A 20,000-nucleotide genomic window follows, 5' to 3' on the forward strand; every position below is an offset into this window, starting at 1 on the left:
ATCATTGAGTGATTAGGGATACAATATTTTAATTGTTTTGATTTAAATATTTGAAAACTAGCAAAAACAAAATCCATCACAAATTATTTATTATCATTGTTTGTTTGTTTTTTCTTATCTGCCATATTATATTTTATCCATATGTTGGAGTTAGTTATAAATTTCAGTAGTCATTGACAAAAGTCAGAATGTAAACAACCCGGATAACGCGTCACGTTTTGACCTCGAATATTATGATCAGATCAATCGATCTAGGTGCCATTAGACGGATAAATGTAGTCGAACCTTTATCTTTCTTTCTCCCGGATGATTAAACAGCGTTGTCATAATGTGTATTTAGCTATAGACGGTTCTTTTTATGCCCTGCAAGGGGGTGCCAATTTAGTGTCAAGTCAATGCTATACACAAACATAAGTGTTAAAAATAGGAATAAAAAATGCAAATAAAAAAACAAATATAAAACCGAGAACAACCCCCCCCCCCCCTCTTTAAAAAAAAAAATTAAAAAAACAAAAACAAAACAAACAAACAAAAAACCCAACAACAATACACCTGTCTGATTGCACAATAACTAATCTCAACTAGCACTGCATCTCATCTGCTGAAAAAGAAATAATAATTTAGTGCCAATATTCTTAGTCGGCTGTGTGCAAAATACAAAAGATAAATGTAAAAGAAAAAAGAACAACAATAAAACAAAACAAAACAAAAAATCAAAAACATACCAACAGTGTTGACATAATGTGTATTTAGCTATAGACGGTTCTTTTTACGCCTTGCAAAGGGTTTGCCAATTTAGTGTCAAGTCAACGCTATACAAAAACATAAGTGTTAAAAACAGGAATAAAAAATGCAAATAAAAAAAAACAAATATAAAACCGAAAAAAAAAACAAACAAAAAAAAACAAAAAAAAAAAAACAACAACAACAATACACCTGTCTGATTACACAATAACCAATTTCAACTAGCACTGATCCTCTCATCTGCTGAAAAAGAAAATATATAATAATTTAGTGCCAATATTCTTAAGTTACGGTGTGCTAAATACAAAAGAAAAATGTAAAAAAAAAAATCAACAACAAATATAAACAAAACACACAAAAAAACAACATCAGACCAACAGTGTTGTCATAATGTTTATTTAGCTCTAGACAGCTCTTTCATGACAACAAGAGGTGCCAAGTTAGTGTCAAGTCAATGTTATACATAGCGGGGTTCAAAATAAAAAAAACAAATGCTTGTCTCTAGTTACACAATAAAAAATATGAAATTGTTTTGGAATTTTCTTCTACAGAAAGAAGTGTCAATTTATTAAAAATCTAGCAAGAGGTAACAAATCTCAACTTCAGATCGCCATCTCCTTTATTGATTACATAAATGTAAAAATACCAGCTCTAAACCTTGATTTCAAATTTGGTTCCTTGTGTTTTATGATTATAAACTATCTGAAAATATCCTTCCACTCACTTTAATAGAAAATAATAAAGAAACAATGTCGTCTGAGGGAAGAAAACAAAAACAAGCATTAGTTTATTTTGGATGAAAAAAAGGAAATTTCTTTACTCCGTGGCTGGGCTTGTGTAGAAATCAATTACGCTCGGAATCGAAAAGAATCAATATTATGTTCAAAATGAACAAGCAGTAAACACTATTTTATGAATTAGAGATTAGTATGGAATTCAAATGGCACACAGTGTACAAATATCATTAAACTTAAACACTAATGACAACTTGTTTGTTCTGTAAACGACATGGTGATTAATTAGTGTGTGTTGCCAACGTGCACATATTTGCAGGTCTGTTAAGCGAACCTAATTATAAGATTGATTAACATTTATACAATGCTGGGTGATATTTTGAGTAGCTTTCAGAATATTTCCAATACTACAATGGGCCCATAACAATTTGTGTTAGCAGACCTGCAAAGAAGTACAGGTTGTGCAACTAAACATTTACCATCGATAGTTAACCAGTTATTGTTTAAAAAGAAAAACTACATAGATATATAGTGGATAATTTGGCTACACAATATTTAATCGTTTTTCTTTGACTCCAACGTTTCACAACGATTTCCAAAGACTAATAGATAAATAAAGAATAAAAAAAACATAGCTTGTAAATCTGCCAACGTGTGAAAACTTAAGTCATGAAAATTCATATCCTGGATATTTGATGTGCTTGTGATATTATGGATTAATTCGCCATGGATTTGGGAAAACGAAATTTGCTCTTTTTAGGTAAGACGTAGGGCATTTCAGTCTCCAGAAACGACAGATCCCCCCCCCCCCCTCCACTCCCCCGCCCCATCCAAATAAAATAAATGGTTTTATTATTATAATATGTTACATAACGATACTAAATTTACTTTACAATGCTCATTCTAATTCCCTGTCGGCTTTAAAAACAATGTGTCCTTTTAATAAAGTACAAGTTACTTCTTAAGCGCCCTTTAAGTAGCATATCATTGGTATCAGGGTAGAAGGGGGAGGGGGGGGGGGGGCAAAGCGCGTTGAGCAAGGTAAATCAATAAAAACGCCTTATGAAAATGTTAACAATTTATATAATTATTTGTTTCAATGTAGATATATTTCATAACCGATAACCAGACTATTAAGTAGTGTAAGACCTCGAGGAAATGACTTTACTCTCTTGCTTTGTTAGTAGATCTTTTAGAGCCATTTGTCCATAGAGTCGTAGTTTATCCTGGGTTCTATGTCATCAAACGGACAATAGCAATTGCTGGCTATTCTTTATAGACAGACGCTAGTCTTTCGCAGGGTACTTTTCGCAAGATCTAACAGAACCAGCTACTCAATCACCGATGAGTAGAAGGAGGTCAGAAAAATAAATAATCTGGACTTCACGCGAAATCAATCCGATCCCTTTTGGGTGTGGAGAGAATGCTCTTGCACATGAGCTATAGAGATAACCTCTTGTTTTGTTAGGTTGATTTTTAAAAATGGTGGTAAGGAGAGAGTTAATGGCCGGTAACAGTCTTATCTCCGTCAGAGAAAACAATCATTAGCGCCTGTCCCTACTAGCTTGGGACTCCTTTGAGCACATTATAAACATTTCTCTGTATAAAAGCTCGAGTTTTATCATAGTTAACGTTTACTGGGATCATCATAATAGTCACTATGTATTCCTTCTAACTTCCCAACCTTTACTTTTCATTTCAGAGCGCCTAAAAAAGTACCCAGTCTCCAGGAGTAATCTTCTACCTGCTCGACACACACCAGACGGATACGATTACTCTGCCAGCACACACAAATCGGACGTAACGACTGGGCCTTTTGTGGATTCCACTCAGCCGATATCTGATCGAAGTAGATCAAATCGCACAGCCGATTCTTTGAATAACCGGAAAGATATAGGAAAGAAGGAGTTGGAAAGTAAACATTTTAACTGCGACAAAAATGAAAACTTGAACACTGTCGTCATAATTCCAAAGACCGCAAAGGAGCAAAGTTGTCACAATAAAAACGATCAAGTCCAAACAAATATCAATTCGAATTCTGAACAAAACAACAACGACGAGGATGACGTATTTGTTTACTCATTCTCTGAAAATAGTGATGCAAAAAATAACAACACAATCAACGACAACAAGGCACAAGCTCCTGCCATTTCTAGAAGCAATCAAATCAGGCCATCATCAGACTCTAAACTTGCTTCTAGTTTAGCAGTACTAGAACAAGCAAAAGCACGGTTACGATCAAGGACACATACACTCCTATCTGAGTCTGGTGAACCTGAATCAAAACCTTCCCATAAGTCAACATCTAGTGAGAGAACACTATCAGAACGGACGGGTATATCACATGGTCCACGGGACTCTGAAACCGCCTCGGACCGTTACCGTGAGCTCAGACGTTGTATTTTGGGGGAAGTGCCATTGTCTGAAAATTTTCCAAAATCGCCGACAAAAGACAGCAATGACATCAGTAAGACAAATGATCGTTCGTTTCAACCTATCGAACCCGTTTCGGCATCAAACTTTGATCGCCGGTCGCCAAGTGAGAATTTAGGTTGTTCCAATTTCAATAATAAAACAACAAAATCAACCCCCAGCAGCGAGTCTGTTTCGGATTTCATTAAAGATTTTAAAACGCCACAAAGCCCGAGACTGACTCGTCACCAGGCATTTAAAGTACCTGACCTTGCGAAAGATAAGCCACCAGTAATACCAAGTGCAAACAGACACGAGATATCGACTAGTGACGCCTTATTAGACAGATCTGACAGCAGTGCAAACGCTTCTTATCCATCGCTGTCCAATTTAGACAACAAACAGCTTTCTAAACTCTCTACTTTCGGTAAAGACTTCGATAAAATCGAAAAAGTTAATTCTGCCTTGACAAACACTGCACAAACCTTATCTCACAACAGACCGGATATTGAAAATGGCCAGTATGAATTAAAGAAGGAATACGACGCTACAAGAAGCATAGTAAGTCCGAGTAGAATTCCTGTTAAAATTGATCGAATTGATCGAGGGAGTGATTTGAAGAGCTCTGACAATTCCAGATATATTAGCAAAAGAGGCAGCTTGTGGCAGCCCGATAAACCCATTGTTGGGTCTTTGGTAGAAAAATTTTCAGAATTTCGTGAAGAATTGGATTTAGAAGAATCGAAATTGAAATCATTTTCTTTGAGAAGAACCGGAAGTCTAAACTCCGGTCTTCGGAGACCCTTGCAATCAAAGTCCAGATATGGCAATGGCCTTATTGATTCGGAATGTAAAGACTTACCGACCGAGAATAAAGTGAATAAACTAACAAGGGAATGGAATGAGCTGGACTCGAAACACACGCCGCAAATCATTACACCAAAGAAGTTGTTTAGCAAAGCGAGTTCTTCGAGTTCATTTTTCCAACAGAAATCTGCTCCCTCAGAAACTTCTGAAATTACGGAAGAAATAGATCAAGATGACAAAACAATTGCTAAAAATGACATTGTGACAAGGCAGGTTGCTGAAATTGGTGATTCCTCGCTGCTATTGGTGTCTGGTCCGCCTGTGGATAGCAATGCAAAAGATACAGAAAATAATTTCGACAAGTCAAATTCAATTGGAAAAGGCATATCTGCTGCACTTAATTGCATAGAAAAGGAGCAAAGCTTTGCAAGTCAAGTGAGCAGAAATTCCGTACCGGATTTCGATAATAAGCTTTGTGATGAAAGTGTCAGGGGTAAAAATGAGTCAGAAAATATTGCAGAGCCAGCACCAAGACGACAACGAAAGATTGGCATAGTCTACCCCAGTGTTGTGCCTCCCGTATTAGAAGAAGTGATCCCTAGTGCAGAAAGCGTCTCTAAATCATCAGTTTCCGATACAGTTGAAAACTATTAAAGATTATGTTGATGATGCCGGAGAAGATTCCTATCAAGGATTGAAAAAAATAAATGTTAACAATAATGATAAAGCAATCGCTCCGCAATCGCATGAAGAGGTTATCTCTTCTTCAGAATCTAAGCTTGTAAATACTACACCGTCACTGAAATCAACATCCAAATTTACACCTAAAGGGGACAGACTAAATAAACTCTCATCAGATCGAATAAAACGCTTTTCAGTTCCAGCTTTCGGACTCCATGGGGTTATTAACACGGACGTAAAAGACAACCAACAAAAACCCAGCACTTTTGCAACATCGTCACCTGTAACATCCCCCGTTCCCACTCGAAGGCAGTCGGAAATTCATAATAGAAAACCAGCTGCCACAATGGAGGAAGCATTCAGCAACTTACTGGATGATTTGGACCAATTCGGTGGTCCTGAAGACACAGGCTCTTCCAGTTCTGACTTTGATTTCAGTGGCTCTGATAACGAAACCAAAATTACCTCTAATGACACTCCAGACAACGCCACTGCAACTGTAGTGAAGAATAATGATCTTACTAATCTAAATAATAACAATCTAGATAATTCAGATAACCTGACGTTGTCTAAGAACGTAATTAATCAAAATGATAACAGTTTGTTCCAAACGAACAGAACACAAGAAATAATACAGTTTGATGAACACGATGGAGTAAATACCAAACAAGATACACAATATACGCGTGTTACGAAGAACGATAATGTTGTTGAAAGCCTTGATTTTCAAACAGTTACGTCAAGTGTTTCTATCGATGTTCGTCAAATTGAGAATAAACAAAGGCGGTATAGTAAAGAATTAAAGGATACCAAAGAAAACCACAATGTTGAAAATGTGGTGGAAGATATCATGACGAAGACATCCACCAGTCCGAGACCCAAAGCCGTCACATCTTTGGATAACTGGTCCAAGGAAGACAGTGGTATAGGCCTGGGTTTAGATGAATCATTGATAACAACAAACAAGGTAAGTGGTTATTGCATATTATTTAAGTATGAAGCGTCTGTTAAAATCGGTTTCTTAATAAACTGACTCTTTATGACGAGGATATATTATATGACTCGCTGTCTCAAATTGATTTTTAAAAAGTATTGAGCTTTTATATAGCGCAATATCCACTAAACGTGCTCAAAGCGCTTTATAAAGTGTCCCTGGCCAACAGCAACACCAAACATTTAGGACGAGACATGACGCCTTTTAGGCGATATTACAATTTTTGCGGACAAAGACGACGTTGTTAACGTCCAGGTACTCATTTTACACCTGAGTACGGTGAGAGAATGTGAGTAAAGGGCCTTTTCCAAGGACTCAATTATGCGCCGAGCGAGGCTCGAAGCCAGGACCTTCCGATCCGAAAGCGAGTGTCATACCACTAGACCACATCGCCAAGGGGAAAGAGAAAGAGAGAAAAAGAGAGTATGAGGATGGGGCGAAAGAGAGAGAGAGAGAGAGAGAGAGAGAGAGAGAGAGAGAGAGAGATACAATTACAGAGTAGGAGAATGAAGAGAGAGAGAGAGAGAGAGAGATGAGAAGGTGGAGACAAAGAGAGAGAGATAGAGAGAGAGATAGAGAGAGAGATAGAGATAGAGAGAGAGAAAGAGAGAGATAGAGATAGAGAGAGAGAAAGAAATAAAGTTACAGAGTAGGAGAATGAAGAGAGAGATGGAGAGAGAAAGAAGAGAGGAGGAGAGAGAGAGAGAGATAGATAGATAGAGAGAGAGGATAGAGAGAGAGAGATAGAGAAGAGAGAGAGAGAGAGAGAGATACAATTACAGATTAGGAGAATGAAGAGAGAGAGATGGAGAGAGAAAGAGAGAGAGATAGATAGAGAGAGAGAGGGGGAGAAAGAGAGAGGAGATGAGATAATAGAGAGATAGAGAGAGATAAAAGAGAAGAGAGAGATAGAGAGAGAGATAGAGGATAGAGAGAGAGAGATAGAGAGAGAGAGGAGAATGAGAGAGAGAGATGAGAGAGAGAGAGAGAAAGAGAGAGAGAGGAGAGAGAAGAGAGAGAGAGAGATAGAAAGAGTAGAGAAGAAGAGAGGATGAGAGAGAAGAGAGAAGAGATAGAGAGAGAGAGAGAAGAGAAGAGGGAGAAGAGGAGAGAGTTAGAGAGAGAGAGAGAGAGAGAGTAGAAGAGAGAGATAGAGAGAGAGATAGAGAGAAAGAGAGTAGAGAAGAGAGAGAGAGAGAGAGAGAGAGAGAGGAGAGAGAGGGCTAGTATAGGGATATAGCAAATAATGAACGAGTAGTATTGGTTAAAGTAAGACGTGGTAAAAAAATGCAATGGTAAAGCATGAATATGAGAAAGCAAGATTAGTAGATGATAATGTGAGTAGGTAGTATGAGTGTGTAGGTGGTGAGGAGTGGGTGAGTATGTGAGGAGAGAGAGATGATGATGAGTAGAGAGATGATGTAGTTATGTATGAGTATGGATAAGTAGTATAGTATGTAGTATAATGATGAGTATGGATGGTTATGATGGATAGATGGTAGAGATGGTGAGAGTATACAGTAGATGGATGTAGTATGAGGATGAGAGAGGATGATGTAGTAGTATATGTAGTAGTAGTATTAGTATAGTGTAGTATGTATATAGTGTAGTAGTGTATAGTAGTATATAGTGTATGTGTGAGTGTAGATATGTGTTAGTATAGTATATAGTAGTAGTAGTAGTAGTATGTAGTGTAGTGTAGTGTAGTGTAGTAGTGTATGTTATAGTATGTATGTATGTATGTATGTATGTATGTATATGTATAGTATGTATGTAGTATAGTTGTATGTAGTAGTATGTAGTATGTGATAGATGTATGGAGTAGTAATAGTATCTAGTAGTAGTAGTATAGTAGTAGTAGTAGTAGTAGTAGTAGTAGTAGTAGTAGTAGTAGTAGTAGTAGTAGTAGTATTTAATAGTAGTAGTAGTTGTAGTAGTAGTAGTAGTAGTAGTAGTAGTAGTAGTAGTAGTAGTAGTAGTAGTAGTAGTAGTAGTAGTAGTTGTTGTTGTTGTGGTTTTATCATTATTTCCTTTATTGTGCTAACGTTTTTATGTATTAATCCACTCTCCTCTTCCCTGCCATCGTCTTGTTTCTGGCACCGTATCATGCATTTCACAGTTATAATATTATGATGATAAACATCATATTATCACTAGCTATTGAGGTTTCAAAGAGCCCCTTGTTAACCTCTTCCTTCGCTTGAAATCTAGCTAGACATTTATATTGCCATAATGTTACACTCTCATTAAAGGCGCCTCGCCATAAACGGCGGTGAAGGTGTTATACGTTCGATGGCAGGGCAGTCATGAAATTGATTTAATTCGTTACAAGTTAGTAAATCCAATAATTTGTCACGTACCTGTGGTTGAAAAACAAATATCACAGTGACCTCGACACGATAGTTTGACTTGGAAAAATCGTAAATCGTAACCTGCAATGTATTTGTTGTTTTATATCCCGATCTACGCATTAATAGTTTTGCAAAACAGACAAATTCCTAACATTGATGTCTTTGAGCCCATTCTGACGTGAACGTTTTTCGCAGGTCTGATAACCCAATTCATAATGGGCCCATTATTGTAAATGGATAATCTCAAAATAATGAAGCAAAATATTGTCCATTACAACAATATTAAACTAGGCCCATAATTACGTTCAGATGTCAGACCTACATATTATATGTATACGTCGGTCCTCCCCCTTCGCCTTCCATTTCCCCTCCCTTCCCTTCTTCATAATTTGCACACAGTTAATGAATTGAGCGGAGTTTCATTATTTACAAATTCAACGGGGGACTTAAGCAGACATCGACAAGTTAAATAAGCCTCTTCAAACTTCCGTTTGCATAACGTTAAACCCTTATATTATTTTAGTTTGCATATATTTTAGTTTGCAACTCTTTCCTGATCCGCACTGTAAAAAAACCGAGTAAGACCTTTTTTTTTTTTAAGGTTAAGGAAAGCGTTTTGATCCTAATGTGTTTTTTTTATGGAGCATAACGACTCAGAACCGAGTCCGCGAATTAATAAATTTTAACATTTATACATGTGCAAGTTTGTTTGAAGGGCTTTGGGGAGGGGGGGGGGGGGGGGGGGGGGGGGGGGGGGGAGTTCTCAAATTATAAAGGCGCTAAAGTACTTGTTAGTGTGTTGATTATCTAGGTTTATGATCTTTAACAAATAAATGCAATTAAACACAACAAGGACTTAGCAAATGAATGAATAAATAGATAAATAAATGAATGAATGAATAAATAAATAAATAACTAAATAAATAAATAAATAATAAATAAAATTAAATAATTAATACATATAATAATAAAAACTTATCTAATTCACTGTAGTTTTGCACATTCCTCCAACCACGTTGTTTCGTCTATAATTCCTGGAGTCATCTGGGAGGTCGTTTAGAGATGTCTGGAAGGGATGTTGTTGTGTTGTCGAGCACTCTACATGGTTTTAGCCAACTCCCCTCGATCATAAATAAATGAATGAATATTATTTTTGCGTAATCAGATGCAAATCAGCATCTAAAGCTTAGATTATTCTGAATCGTTTAACTACGGCAAAGGTGATCCACCATGTTTAAACAATTAGAAATTTTTGTGAATTAATGACATGGCAGTATGGAGTGCATTTTGAACGGTCTGATAACCCAATGTCATTATGGCTGTTGTTGAAGTGTATATACCGTCAATAAAAAAAGAAAAAATCAGATATAATAGTTAATAATTATATATATATAATACTATAATATAATCAATAAAGAAGAGACGAAAAATGAAAAAAGAAGGAAGAAAAGAAGAAAGAAGAGAATAGAAGAAAGAGAAAGAGAAGAAGAAAAGAGATGAGAAAGAGTAAGAAGTCAACAAGAAGAAGAACAAGAATAAAAAGCAGAAGTAGAATAATATAATAAATCTTTATTGTCAAAAAAGTGCATTGTATGATTACACATGTATAACATCTATTGACATTGGCTATAACACACCACATCAGATGCAACTATATAGTAACATCGACAAAAAAATCGCAAATCAAGACGCAAAATATTGTCCATAACAAAGATGTTAAACCTGGCACATAATTGCGTCGGATGCCAGATCTGCATGTAGGCAATGAAATCAATCCAAAAAAAAAATAAAAAAAAAATACCGAACTGCAAATATAATTTTTGATAAATTTCGTCCAATTGTTATGATTTTAAGTTTAGATTACATTTATATTAATTAGCAATCCCTAATGAGTTGGTAATAATAAAAAGTCGGATTATGCATCCACATATTAACAAATCTGATAATCGAAAGTAATAATGGTCTAATCTTAACATTGTTGTAATGGGCAACTGATAAAGAGTAATTCTTTAAAAACAATGAAACTATAACATCTTTGGGCAAATAAGTACACGTTCTCGTTGGTTGTGGTAAACTGGACGCAGAAAATGAATTTAACACAAAAATATGTCATGTGACCCAAAGCAGTAAAAAAATGTTTACTTTCTGAGCTTTTTTTAAAAAAAAAGCGAATACATGTAAATTGCTCAAAGGCCATGTAATCATTTTCTTTCGGCGGTGTAGGGGGTTGAACCAACAAACCCTATTGACGCGTGATACACGTTTTGGACAAACCGACCCGTAAAGGTACAGTAAAATTACACCACTATATGGTTGAGAATTTATAAATCTTTTCGCAAGAGTATATCCCACGCGAGTTTCAAACAGGACTTCATCTAAGCGAGTGTCTACACATAGCCCTAGCCGTACTTCTTAAGCAGGCCTGTAACCCATTCATATGGTGATGTTGTAGTATGTAGTCGCAATTAGACTAATTGCCAACCCAACATTAAAATTGTTAAAAATAATTGAGTCCTCGATTATTAGGTCTGAGCTTTTATTTTATCCTTAGAGGGAAAACATGTGAAGGTTAAGATGAAATTGGACGAATACAACTTTTATATCTTTTGCGTCACTTTGATATTTCTTCACATAAAATCCCAAATGAATGCCTTTTTTACACTTCCACATAAACCGATTGGGCAAGAACTATGAGAACCAGGCCAGATCGAACTAGAGTTGTGGTGTGCAGCTACTCTGATTTGCGACGGTGCACGAATTGCGGACGGACTATGGATCGTCTAAAATATGTAGGTTATAAACATGCATAGCATGGGGTGTGAGTCAATATTGTGCAACCTATAGATCGTCTATAATAACCTCTATAAGTATATTATAATTATTCTAGTTGCAATTATTCTCCAAAATCCATGTTTTACTTAGACTTAACTCACATTTAGGACCTGCTTTTTAAATACTTCTCTCCACAACTTTCCTTTTGCGATTGAATAGTTCACAACGTCTAATGTGTTTTTTTTCGTTTTTTTAGTTTTTTTTTTTTGGTGGGAGGGGGGGAGTTTAGTGTAGTTGTTTTGTTGTGTTTTTACTGTGTTTTTCTTTTTTGGCGGAGGGGGGTTTGTTGATTGTGTTTGTTATGTATATATTTATTTTGTTTTATTTTTTTGTAGGGGGTTGGGGGGGATTGTTTATTTGTTTTATTGTTGGTTTTTTTTTTTTTTTTTGGGGGGGGGTATTTTTTTTGTTTGTTTTTGTTTTTTTTCTATGTATGTTTTTTTAACATAAGATTATGTAACGGTTTTAGCAATTTTAATTCAACCCTACAAACGTTGAGTGACCTCGTAATATTGGGTTTCACAAGAACAGCAAGAAAGAAAAATTGTCTTTAGTAACTGTAGTAGGCTTTAGAACTGACTTTTTAAAATTGTGACCAATGCCGGGGTAAGCCGTAGCCCCGTAGTTATCGTAAACTTATTAAAGCCTGAAACTAGAGTCCACTCGGACATAGTTTGACGTCATTTATTAGATTTGTGCAGCGCCTAGTGGGTGTCGTCAGTGTAGCTTAATGAAACAAGTGATCCCATTGGTTAACTGTTGAATACAACTCACGATTTGTTTTCTTTTGTTGCCAAAGACTTGTCTTTTGAGGTCATTTTATGGTCAGTGTCAGGCTATAAGTTATGGCTACCGGTAAACCAAGTATTAAAACTGAACTTAGAACTTATTTCATGGAATCAGATTTGTTTTTGTTTTGTTTTGTTTTGTTTTGTTTTGTTTTTAATGGGGCAGGGTGGCTCAGTGGTAGGTCTTAGATTAGTACCCGAAAGGTAACAAGTTCCTTTACCCGCCGCCGACGCGCTGTGCGATTTTGAGCAAATCACCTTGACTAAGCTCACTTTGCAGCTCTGCATTGCGACTGACGCCTGGGTTATTTGAGTCTTCACTTGGGAATAGACCATAGACCAATTTCTCTTTCGGGCTGAATAAATGGAGTTTTATGTTTGCCTCTCATATTATATTATTATTATCATCATCATCATCATCATCATCATCATCATCATCATCGTCATATTTATTATTACTATTATTGTTATTATTATTATTATTATTATTATTATTATTATTATTATTATTATTATTATTATTATTATCATTATTATTATTATTTTAATCAGTGAGGAAAGTGAGTTTTGTCCTTTTTGTTACCATTATCAATTTAAACTTTAAACTCACATGTAATGAACTGGTTGTGCATTCCTACACAATACCAAGACTGACACAGATGGTCACACAATAATATTCCTACCACTGTGTGTTCAACCTCCTTTCTACCTCTCTGATCCATATTATATTATATGATATCTATCTCCTTACCTGCTCCTTCATTTCTGTCCATCCTAGTAGTTGTATGATTCCACAGTCAACAAAGATTCATGTCCTCTAGCCCTCAGCGTCTCTAGGTGTTGACTCTTTACAACAAGTGCAAATGTCTCTATATCTTATCTCATTCTCGCGGTGTTTACAATTCAGTGCGTTTCTGGTCATTTTGTGACACTACTTCACAAAGCAATCTCCGTTTATTTATCTATCTGCTAAGGTACGAAAGTGAAAAAAAAAATACATTAAAAAATAGATTGAAATATAAATGAATAGAATAATTTTTATTATTTTTAATGAGCTTTATAGAGCATATATCGCTAAACTGCTAGCGTTTACAAGAGTCCTGACAAACAAGACGAACACGTAGAACAAGAATACCTTTAGCGACATTACAATTTTATTCGACATATAACAACGCTAATTACGGGAAGGTATCATTTTACATGAGTACGGTAATGTGATAAAAGCCTTTCCAAGACTAACATGCCATCGTTGGCTCAACCAGGACTCGGATCCGACAAGCGGTGCATACTCCAAGAACACATAGCGCGACAAATTAGGCATCTATAATATTGATCAATTAGAAAACTATATAACGAAAGACCAATAGCATTAGTACATTATCAATGGGTTAATGGTTTACTGCATTATTGTTTTATCTTTTTGACGTGTATTACAAGGTCGAAAGTGAAACTACATAAAAGTTATAATAGATTGAAATATAAATGAATAGAATATTATGCTTCTATAATATTCAATCAATTAGAAACTATATAATAAGATAACACCAATAGCATTAGTCATTATCCAATAGGTTTATGGTTTATGTTACTGCATTTTATTTTGTTTTATTCATTTTGACGTGTATTGAGGTCATATATCATTTTCAAGAGTACCTTACAACATTTAATTTTTTTTCGAGCATGAGCTATTACTTATCTGTAGGTCAGGAGAAATAAATCATGGTAATCTATTGGGTTATCTGTCAATGAAAGACATGCAGTGCAGAGATTCCAATCTCTTTATAAAATTAAAATAAAGATAACATTCCTTTTATTCAACTAACTTATAGGGGAAATTCATCTCTATAGTCTATGCCAAGGGAACACTGGACTAGCCCAGGCATCCGCCGCAGTGCAGCGCCGCAATTTGAGCTAAGGTGAGGTGACTTGCCCAAGGCGACACAGCGGAGCGGCGGATGATCGAACCCGGTACCTTTCGGGTGCGAATCAAAGACCGTACCGCTGAGCCACGCCGCTGCCCCCCTGTTGACGTACTTTTGAAAAAGATTAGGTCCTTTCTGCGCGGCATCGCGAGAGGCATTCCATGAGGGAATATAGATAGAATGAAGTTGACGTCACTCATGTCTTTGTTATTGTTTTTTTTTTCTTTTTGCCATCCGTGTTTATGAGTAATTCTCACTAAACTGTATTAACCAGACTATAAACGTTCCACTTTTTTGTGTTGGTCCGTTATACTTACGGATGACAATGTTGTGAGCTTCTTAGCCAACCGCATACTATCTGTAGACAATCCATCAAACACATGTCTGATGTGAAAAGGAATCACACTTGTCCAAAATGAGCAATTCGGAGTTGATGATCTTCCTCATGACAACAACAAAAAATAAATCAATAAATATAAATAAAAATTGAAAAATTAAAAGATTGAAAAATAATAAATTGCTTGAAGCGGACTTCGGGGTTACAGCGAGATTAATCACTCGACCACCCTAATTTAGACAAAATTCATTACAATATTATTATGATAAACTCAAGTCTTAATTTTTGTCCAAATGTTGTTGCTTCAAGCTCGAAAAAGTAAATAACAATGAGGAAAAGAAATAGATAGAACAGAAGCTTCAATTTGATTTTTTTAAAGACAAATGAATAGGACTTTTTGGTTTTCTCCTTTGTCAAGAAAGCACGACGAATAGGGCACCTAAGACAAATATTCTTATGAGATGACAGGATGGTCTTTGTTAGGCAAATGTAAGCTCTCTCGTGTTCTGAATGAAAGAAAAAAAAAAAGAAACAAAACACCAATTTAAAATTTTGGCCAAATTGCTAGATATTCAGTCAAATAGCGATCGATTAAAATAACCATCATCTTGCAAAAATCTGTAAAACCTGGGATATCGGTGAAGTCTCATGTTTGGGAGATTTTTTTAGCAATATGAAGGTCATTTTATTCAATCGATTTTTGAAGGACGAGTTTTGTGGCCAAACTTTTATATCTATCTTTTGGGTTGTTTTTTTTTTATTTTTACCCTTTTTCGGAATACGACATAGCTAGTTGCGTGTAGCAGATACAAACGAAATGAATGCCAAGAAAAGTCATGATGCATTTACTTTCCTTTTGTCAAATTTGTCTTGGCAAAAATAGTCATTCTTTTGACCTAATCTCTGACAACGGCGGAGGAGGACTCTTGTCTCTTCCATAAAGTTACAGATAGACAAGAAGTAAATGTTTTTTTTGTCATTTGCTACCAAAGGATAGTTAGGTATGTTCTTTTGATGTACTGTGATGAGGTGTGTGCGTGTTTTTGATTAGCAAGAGGGTGTTACGTGTTTTACATTAAAGTTAAAGTATTCAACAAGCTATACCTAAGTGGCATGGTGGATATTACTGGGAAGGAAAATGGTGAGTCTATTGTTCTGCTTGTTGTTGTTGTTGTTGTTTTTCTTTGTATTTTTTTAGGCATTACATAGGCCTACCTTATATTATAGTTACGTGTTTATTACTCTTTTGAAGGGTAAATAAAACGAAAATATTAATCATAACCGACATGTACTTATTGGCAGGTTTGATACGAAATCAATTTGGTTATGGTTTCATTCTTGTGATGGAAATACTCTCAAACCAACGTAAAATTATGATTTCCATTACACATAATGTTAAAATAACATAATATGGTATATAGGGCAAAATAGGATAAGATCCCTTGAATGCCCTTAATATTAATAGTAATGCCATAGATCTATTGATTAAAGATTACAATAATGATACACGTTGTAAAGATAGTATTTCAACTTAGATGTACTCATGTTAAATCAAGCCCATAATTTTGATCGGTTATCAGACTTGCAAGTATGATGTCAACGTTGTTTATAACACGGTCTACATATATCCAGAAATATTTTGATTGAAAAATAGCAATCGTTTTCAGCAGATGACAAATTGAAATTCACCCTCTTTAATACTTTTGATTGTGACTTAAAAAATAAATAAAAACGTTCAAAATCGTATAATGAGTTATAAGTCTGGATGTAATTCTGTCGTTTTATTAAAGAACACAATATGTGTTATTTGGTTAACATTGCATATATTGTGTGTTTTTTTTTAAACGACAGAATTGAAAGCGATAAAACATAAAAATTGATCAAAATTTGACAACTTACAAAAACTACAATTCGGTATAGCCAGGTGATACATAAACTAGACTGGTCAAAAAATTAAGAAAAAAGTTTAATAGGACGATATAATAAAGTAATGTATTTGTGATCCATCGCACCAATTGGGCATCATACGAGACGAAGTCAATGAAAAAATTTGAATTGTTTTATCAAATATAAAAAATATATATATTATGTAAAATAATACACTTGAATCATCGCCTCAAACCGTAGGATATCAGACGCCGAATAGTTAAGATGAATATATATATATATATATATATATATATATATATATATATATATATATATATATATACATATATATATATATATATATATATATATATATATATATATATATATATATATATATATATATATGTATGTATTGTTTTTCGCATTTTAATTTAGGTACTGTATTTATTCGTCTCATTCAATACAACTTGCAAACAAAATCCAAGTTTCGGCTATAAATGCCATTTCCAGGGAGGCCTTCCGAAATCTCCTACAACCCCACTATTCTTGTTCTAGGAGGGGGTTTGGGAGGGGGGAACTTTTTATTAAAAAAAAAAAAGTTTCCCCCCTCCCAAACCCCCTACCAGAACATTATAAAAAAACAAGAATAGATAGTTCGAAGATGACGTCAATCAGGTCTTTGTTATTGTTTTTTTGCCATCCGCGTTTATGAGTAATGCTCACTAAACTGTATTAACCCTACTATAAACGTTCATGGATACACACAGTTGTGTGTGTTGGTCCGTTATACTTCCGGATGGCAATGTTGTGAGCTTCTTAGCCAAGCGCATACTATCTATACTGGGGATGTAGGAGCTTTCGGAATGCCTCCCCATTTCCACCATCCAAACCATCCCAACCTTTTTGAGGCGTTGGGTCATGCAGAGATGATAAAATAAAAATAAAGTAACAACAACATGTGACCCTTCGTCTCAAAACGGTATTATGTCGGGATGGACCGGATGCCAAAATGTCAAATTATAGTTAAACTGGTCAAAAATATGAAACGTTGGTATTTAGCACAGTAAAATATGATATTCCTTCTCCTCTATAAATCATATAAACTCAACTTAAACATGATAGTTCCATTTTCAGCATCGTAATCAACCCGACTTAATACCTTTTTGAGATGAGAGGTCACATATGTGACCCTTCGCCTCAAAACGGTATTAAGTCGGGATGGTTAAGATGTTGAAAATTGAATTTATAGCCATAAATATCAGACTTGTGTTGAGTTTGTATGTTTTATTGATGAGAATGGATACCATATTTTAGGGCGCTGATGCCAACAATTTATATTTTTGACCAGTTTTAACATTAAATTCACTTTTTAAGCATATGGTTTGTTCCGACATAATACCGTTTTGAGACGAAGGGTCACATATCACCAGACTGTATCAGATAATCAGAAAGGACAGAAATACACAGTGACACACTGTCATGTCATCACCACTTGACGTTTCGGTGAGAGGCAGGACACTGGACATCATCTCGTCTTGGTCAATTTAACGACAGTCGTGCGCAATAAACATAGTCCAGAACTACTTGTGCAAACACTACAAGTAAGACAGACACCCTGCTTGGTAAAGGACCAAAACATCCACTTATAACAACAACCAAAAAAAAAAAATAAAAAGAAAAGAAAAAAAGATATATAACTTATGGCCCTTATGTCTCTTACGTAGACGAGATAAAAGTTGGGTTACCCCCCTTTGTATTCCAGAGAGGAAGAGTTATCTTTCCTATCGCAGCAGCCAAAGCAGTTTGTTATGTTTTCATTTTGTCCCTGTCCTTTGCCAAGGGGTTTAGAAGTCGGAAAACCACTTACAGCATCTGTTGTTATAGGAGATAAACCCATTGTTCACAGAAGTAGTGCGGGGCGGTCCTTGGCAAGCTTAAGGACCACGGTCCTACGGTCTTTGGGAAATGAAGACCGCAAGGACCGGTCCTAGGACCGGTCCTTTTCGACATTGAACATTCCCGAGAGACTGTTGGAAATTCGAACCGGTTTGACCTTTGAGAGCGTGGGATCGTTCATTCTTGAACCGTTAAAGACCGCTACACGATGAAAACCGTGGCCTACAGGAGTAAAACACACGGAGTAGTCACACTCATTTCAAATTGTAACCTAATTAGAGAAGAGGGGTGATGCCTTCTTTATTTGCTCACCGTACTTCATTGTTACTTCGATAATTTAATAAAATTTGAAATTTATCCCCATTAACGGAGATAATGGCATCGCCCAAGGCGTTGATCGAGTTGTTCGTGGCGTTGATACACACACGCAACTCCTACCCCCCCCCCCCCCCCCCCCCCACCCCCCCCCCCCCCCAACACACATTAGAGGGCAGCGAGCATTGAAGAGTAAGAGAGAGACGTGAAGTTATAATAAGAGGGGGTGGATGAGGTGATAAGAGGGGTCGATGGTGACTTTTCGCCAGATCTAACAAACTCAGCTACCCATTCATTGCTGAGTAGACAGGGATTCAGAAAAAATCGACTGCACCCGGGATCGATCTCTGGCCCTTTGCGTATAAAGAGAGTGCTCTATCAACTGAGCTATCGGGGTCCCCAAATATTCTATTGGACTTTTTTAAAATTCAGACGTTATAACTGGGTTTTTTGGAAGGAAGAAACTAATGAAACTCATATTATTTGATTAGTAAAAACACCAAACGAAATTTTAATATTATTGTATTATTTTAAATGACAACACTGCGATAGAAAGGAGTGGTGACAAGAGATGGACAAAAGAAAACAAAAAATCGGATTTGCTACTTGCTAGGTTCGACACACACACACACACACACACACACAAACACACACACATCTTTTGTAGTCACATACATTTCAAACAATAACCCATTAGAGAAGAGGGGTCATGCCTTCACCATAGATCATTGTCATTGCGATCATTATGGTGTAGTAAATTTTGAAATTTACCCCGTATAATGGAATCGTTCAAGGCGTGCGCCTCCTGTTCCCCCCATCTCACACACGAAAGGGCGGTTTGCGGAGTGGAGGTTGGTGGTCGTCTGCCTGTATGGTCGTCTGTGTCGTTTAGTGTATGGCAAAGGGGGGTGGGTGCGATTAATTAAGTGGGATGGGTGGTGATTGGTGGAAGATAGGCAACCGAAGCAACGAATCGCTGGGGAAGTAGTAGGCTATGGCGCGAGACCGTAGGACCGTGGTCATTGCAAGGACCGCCCCGCACTAGTTGAAAGGTGATAAGAAGTGAGGACCGCCGCCGATCTTCCCCTCTGGGACCGGTCTTCGGTTCACAGCTAAAAGACCGTCGGACCGCGGTCCAGACCGGTCTTCAGCGCGGCACTAAACAGAAGTGTATGGACTGTGACATTACTTCATTATCACATGGTTTGGGGCAGTTAAATGCTATGATATATAATTATAAATCGAGACCGTTTTCTCCATAAAGGGAGTACGCTAACTAATAAAAATAAAAACAAAAGCTCTTTATACCGACTGC

At 36.3% G+C, this 20,000-nt stretch overlaps 1 protein-coding gene across 8 annotated transcripts in view; it reads left to right on the top strand.

Annotated features, from left to right (window-relative positions):
- Positions 1 to 20,000, top strand: part of LOC144967154 (uncharacterized) — a 187,107-nt gene that overhangs the window by 68,114 nt on the left and 98,993 nt on the right. For 6 of the 8 annotated variants that reach the window (XM_078904042.1, XM_078904045.1, XM_078904041.1 and 3 more), the window contains exon 1: positions 3,279 to 6,345. In XM_078904042.1, coding sequence (XP_078760168.1) covers positions 5,725 to 6,345 — 621 coding nt within the window. In that variant the 5' untranslated portion in view covers positions 3,279 to 5,724. Of the gene's footprint in view, positions 1 to 3,180; positions 6,346 to 15,568; positions 15,744 to 20,000 lie in introns of those variants that run through there. The other 2 variants (XR_013644330.1, XM_078904049.1) reach the window with 2 other exon arrangements.

This window comes from Berghia stephanieae, chromosome 3, assembly GCF_034508935.2.
Source record: "Berghia stephanieae isolate SIO BIC M18660-M18661 chromosome 3, UCSD_Bste_1.3, whole genome shotgun sequence".
NCBI lineage: Eukaryota > Metazoa > Mollusca > Gastropoda > Nudibranchia > Aeolidiidae > Berghia > Berghia stephanieae.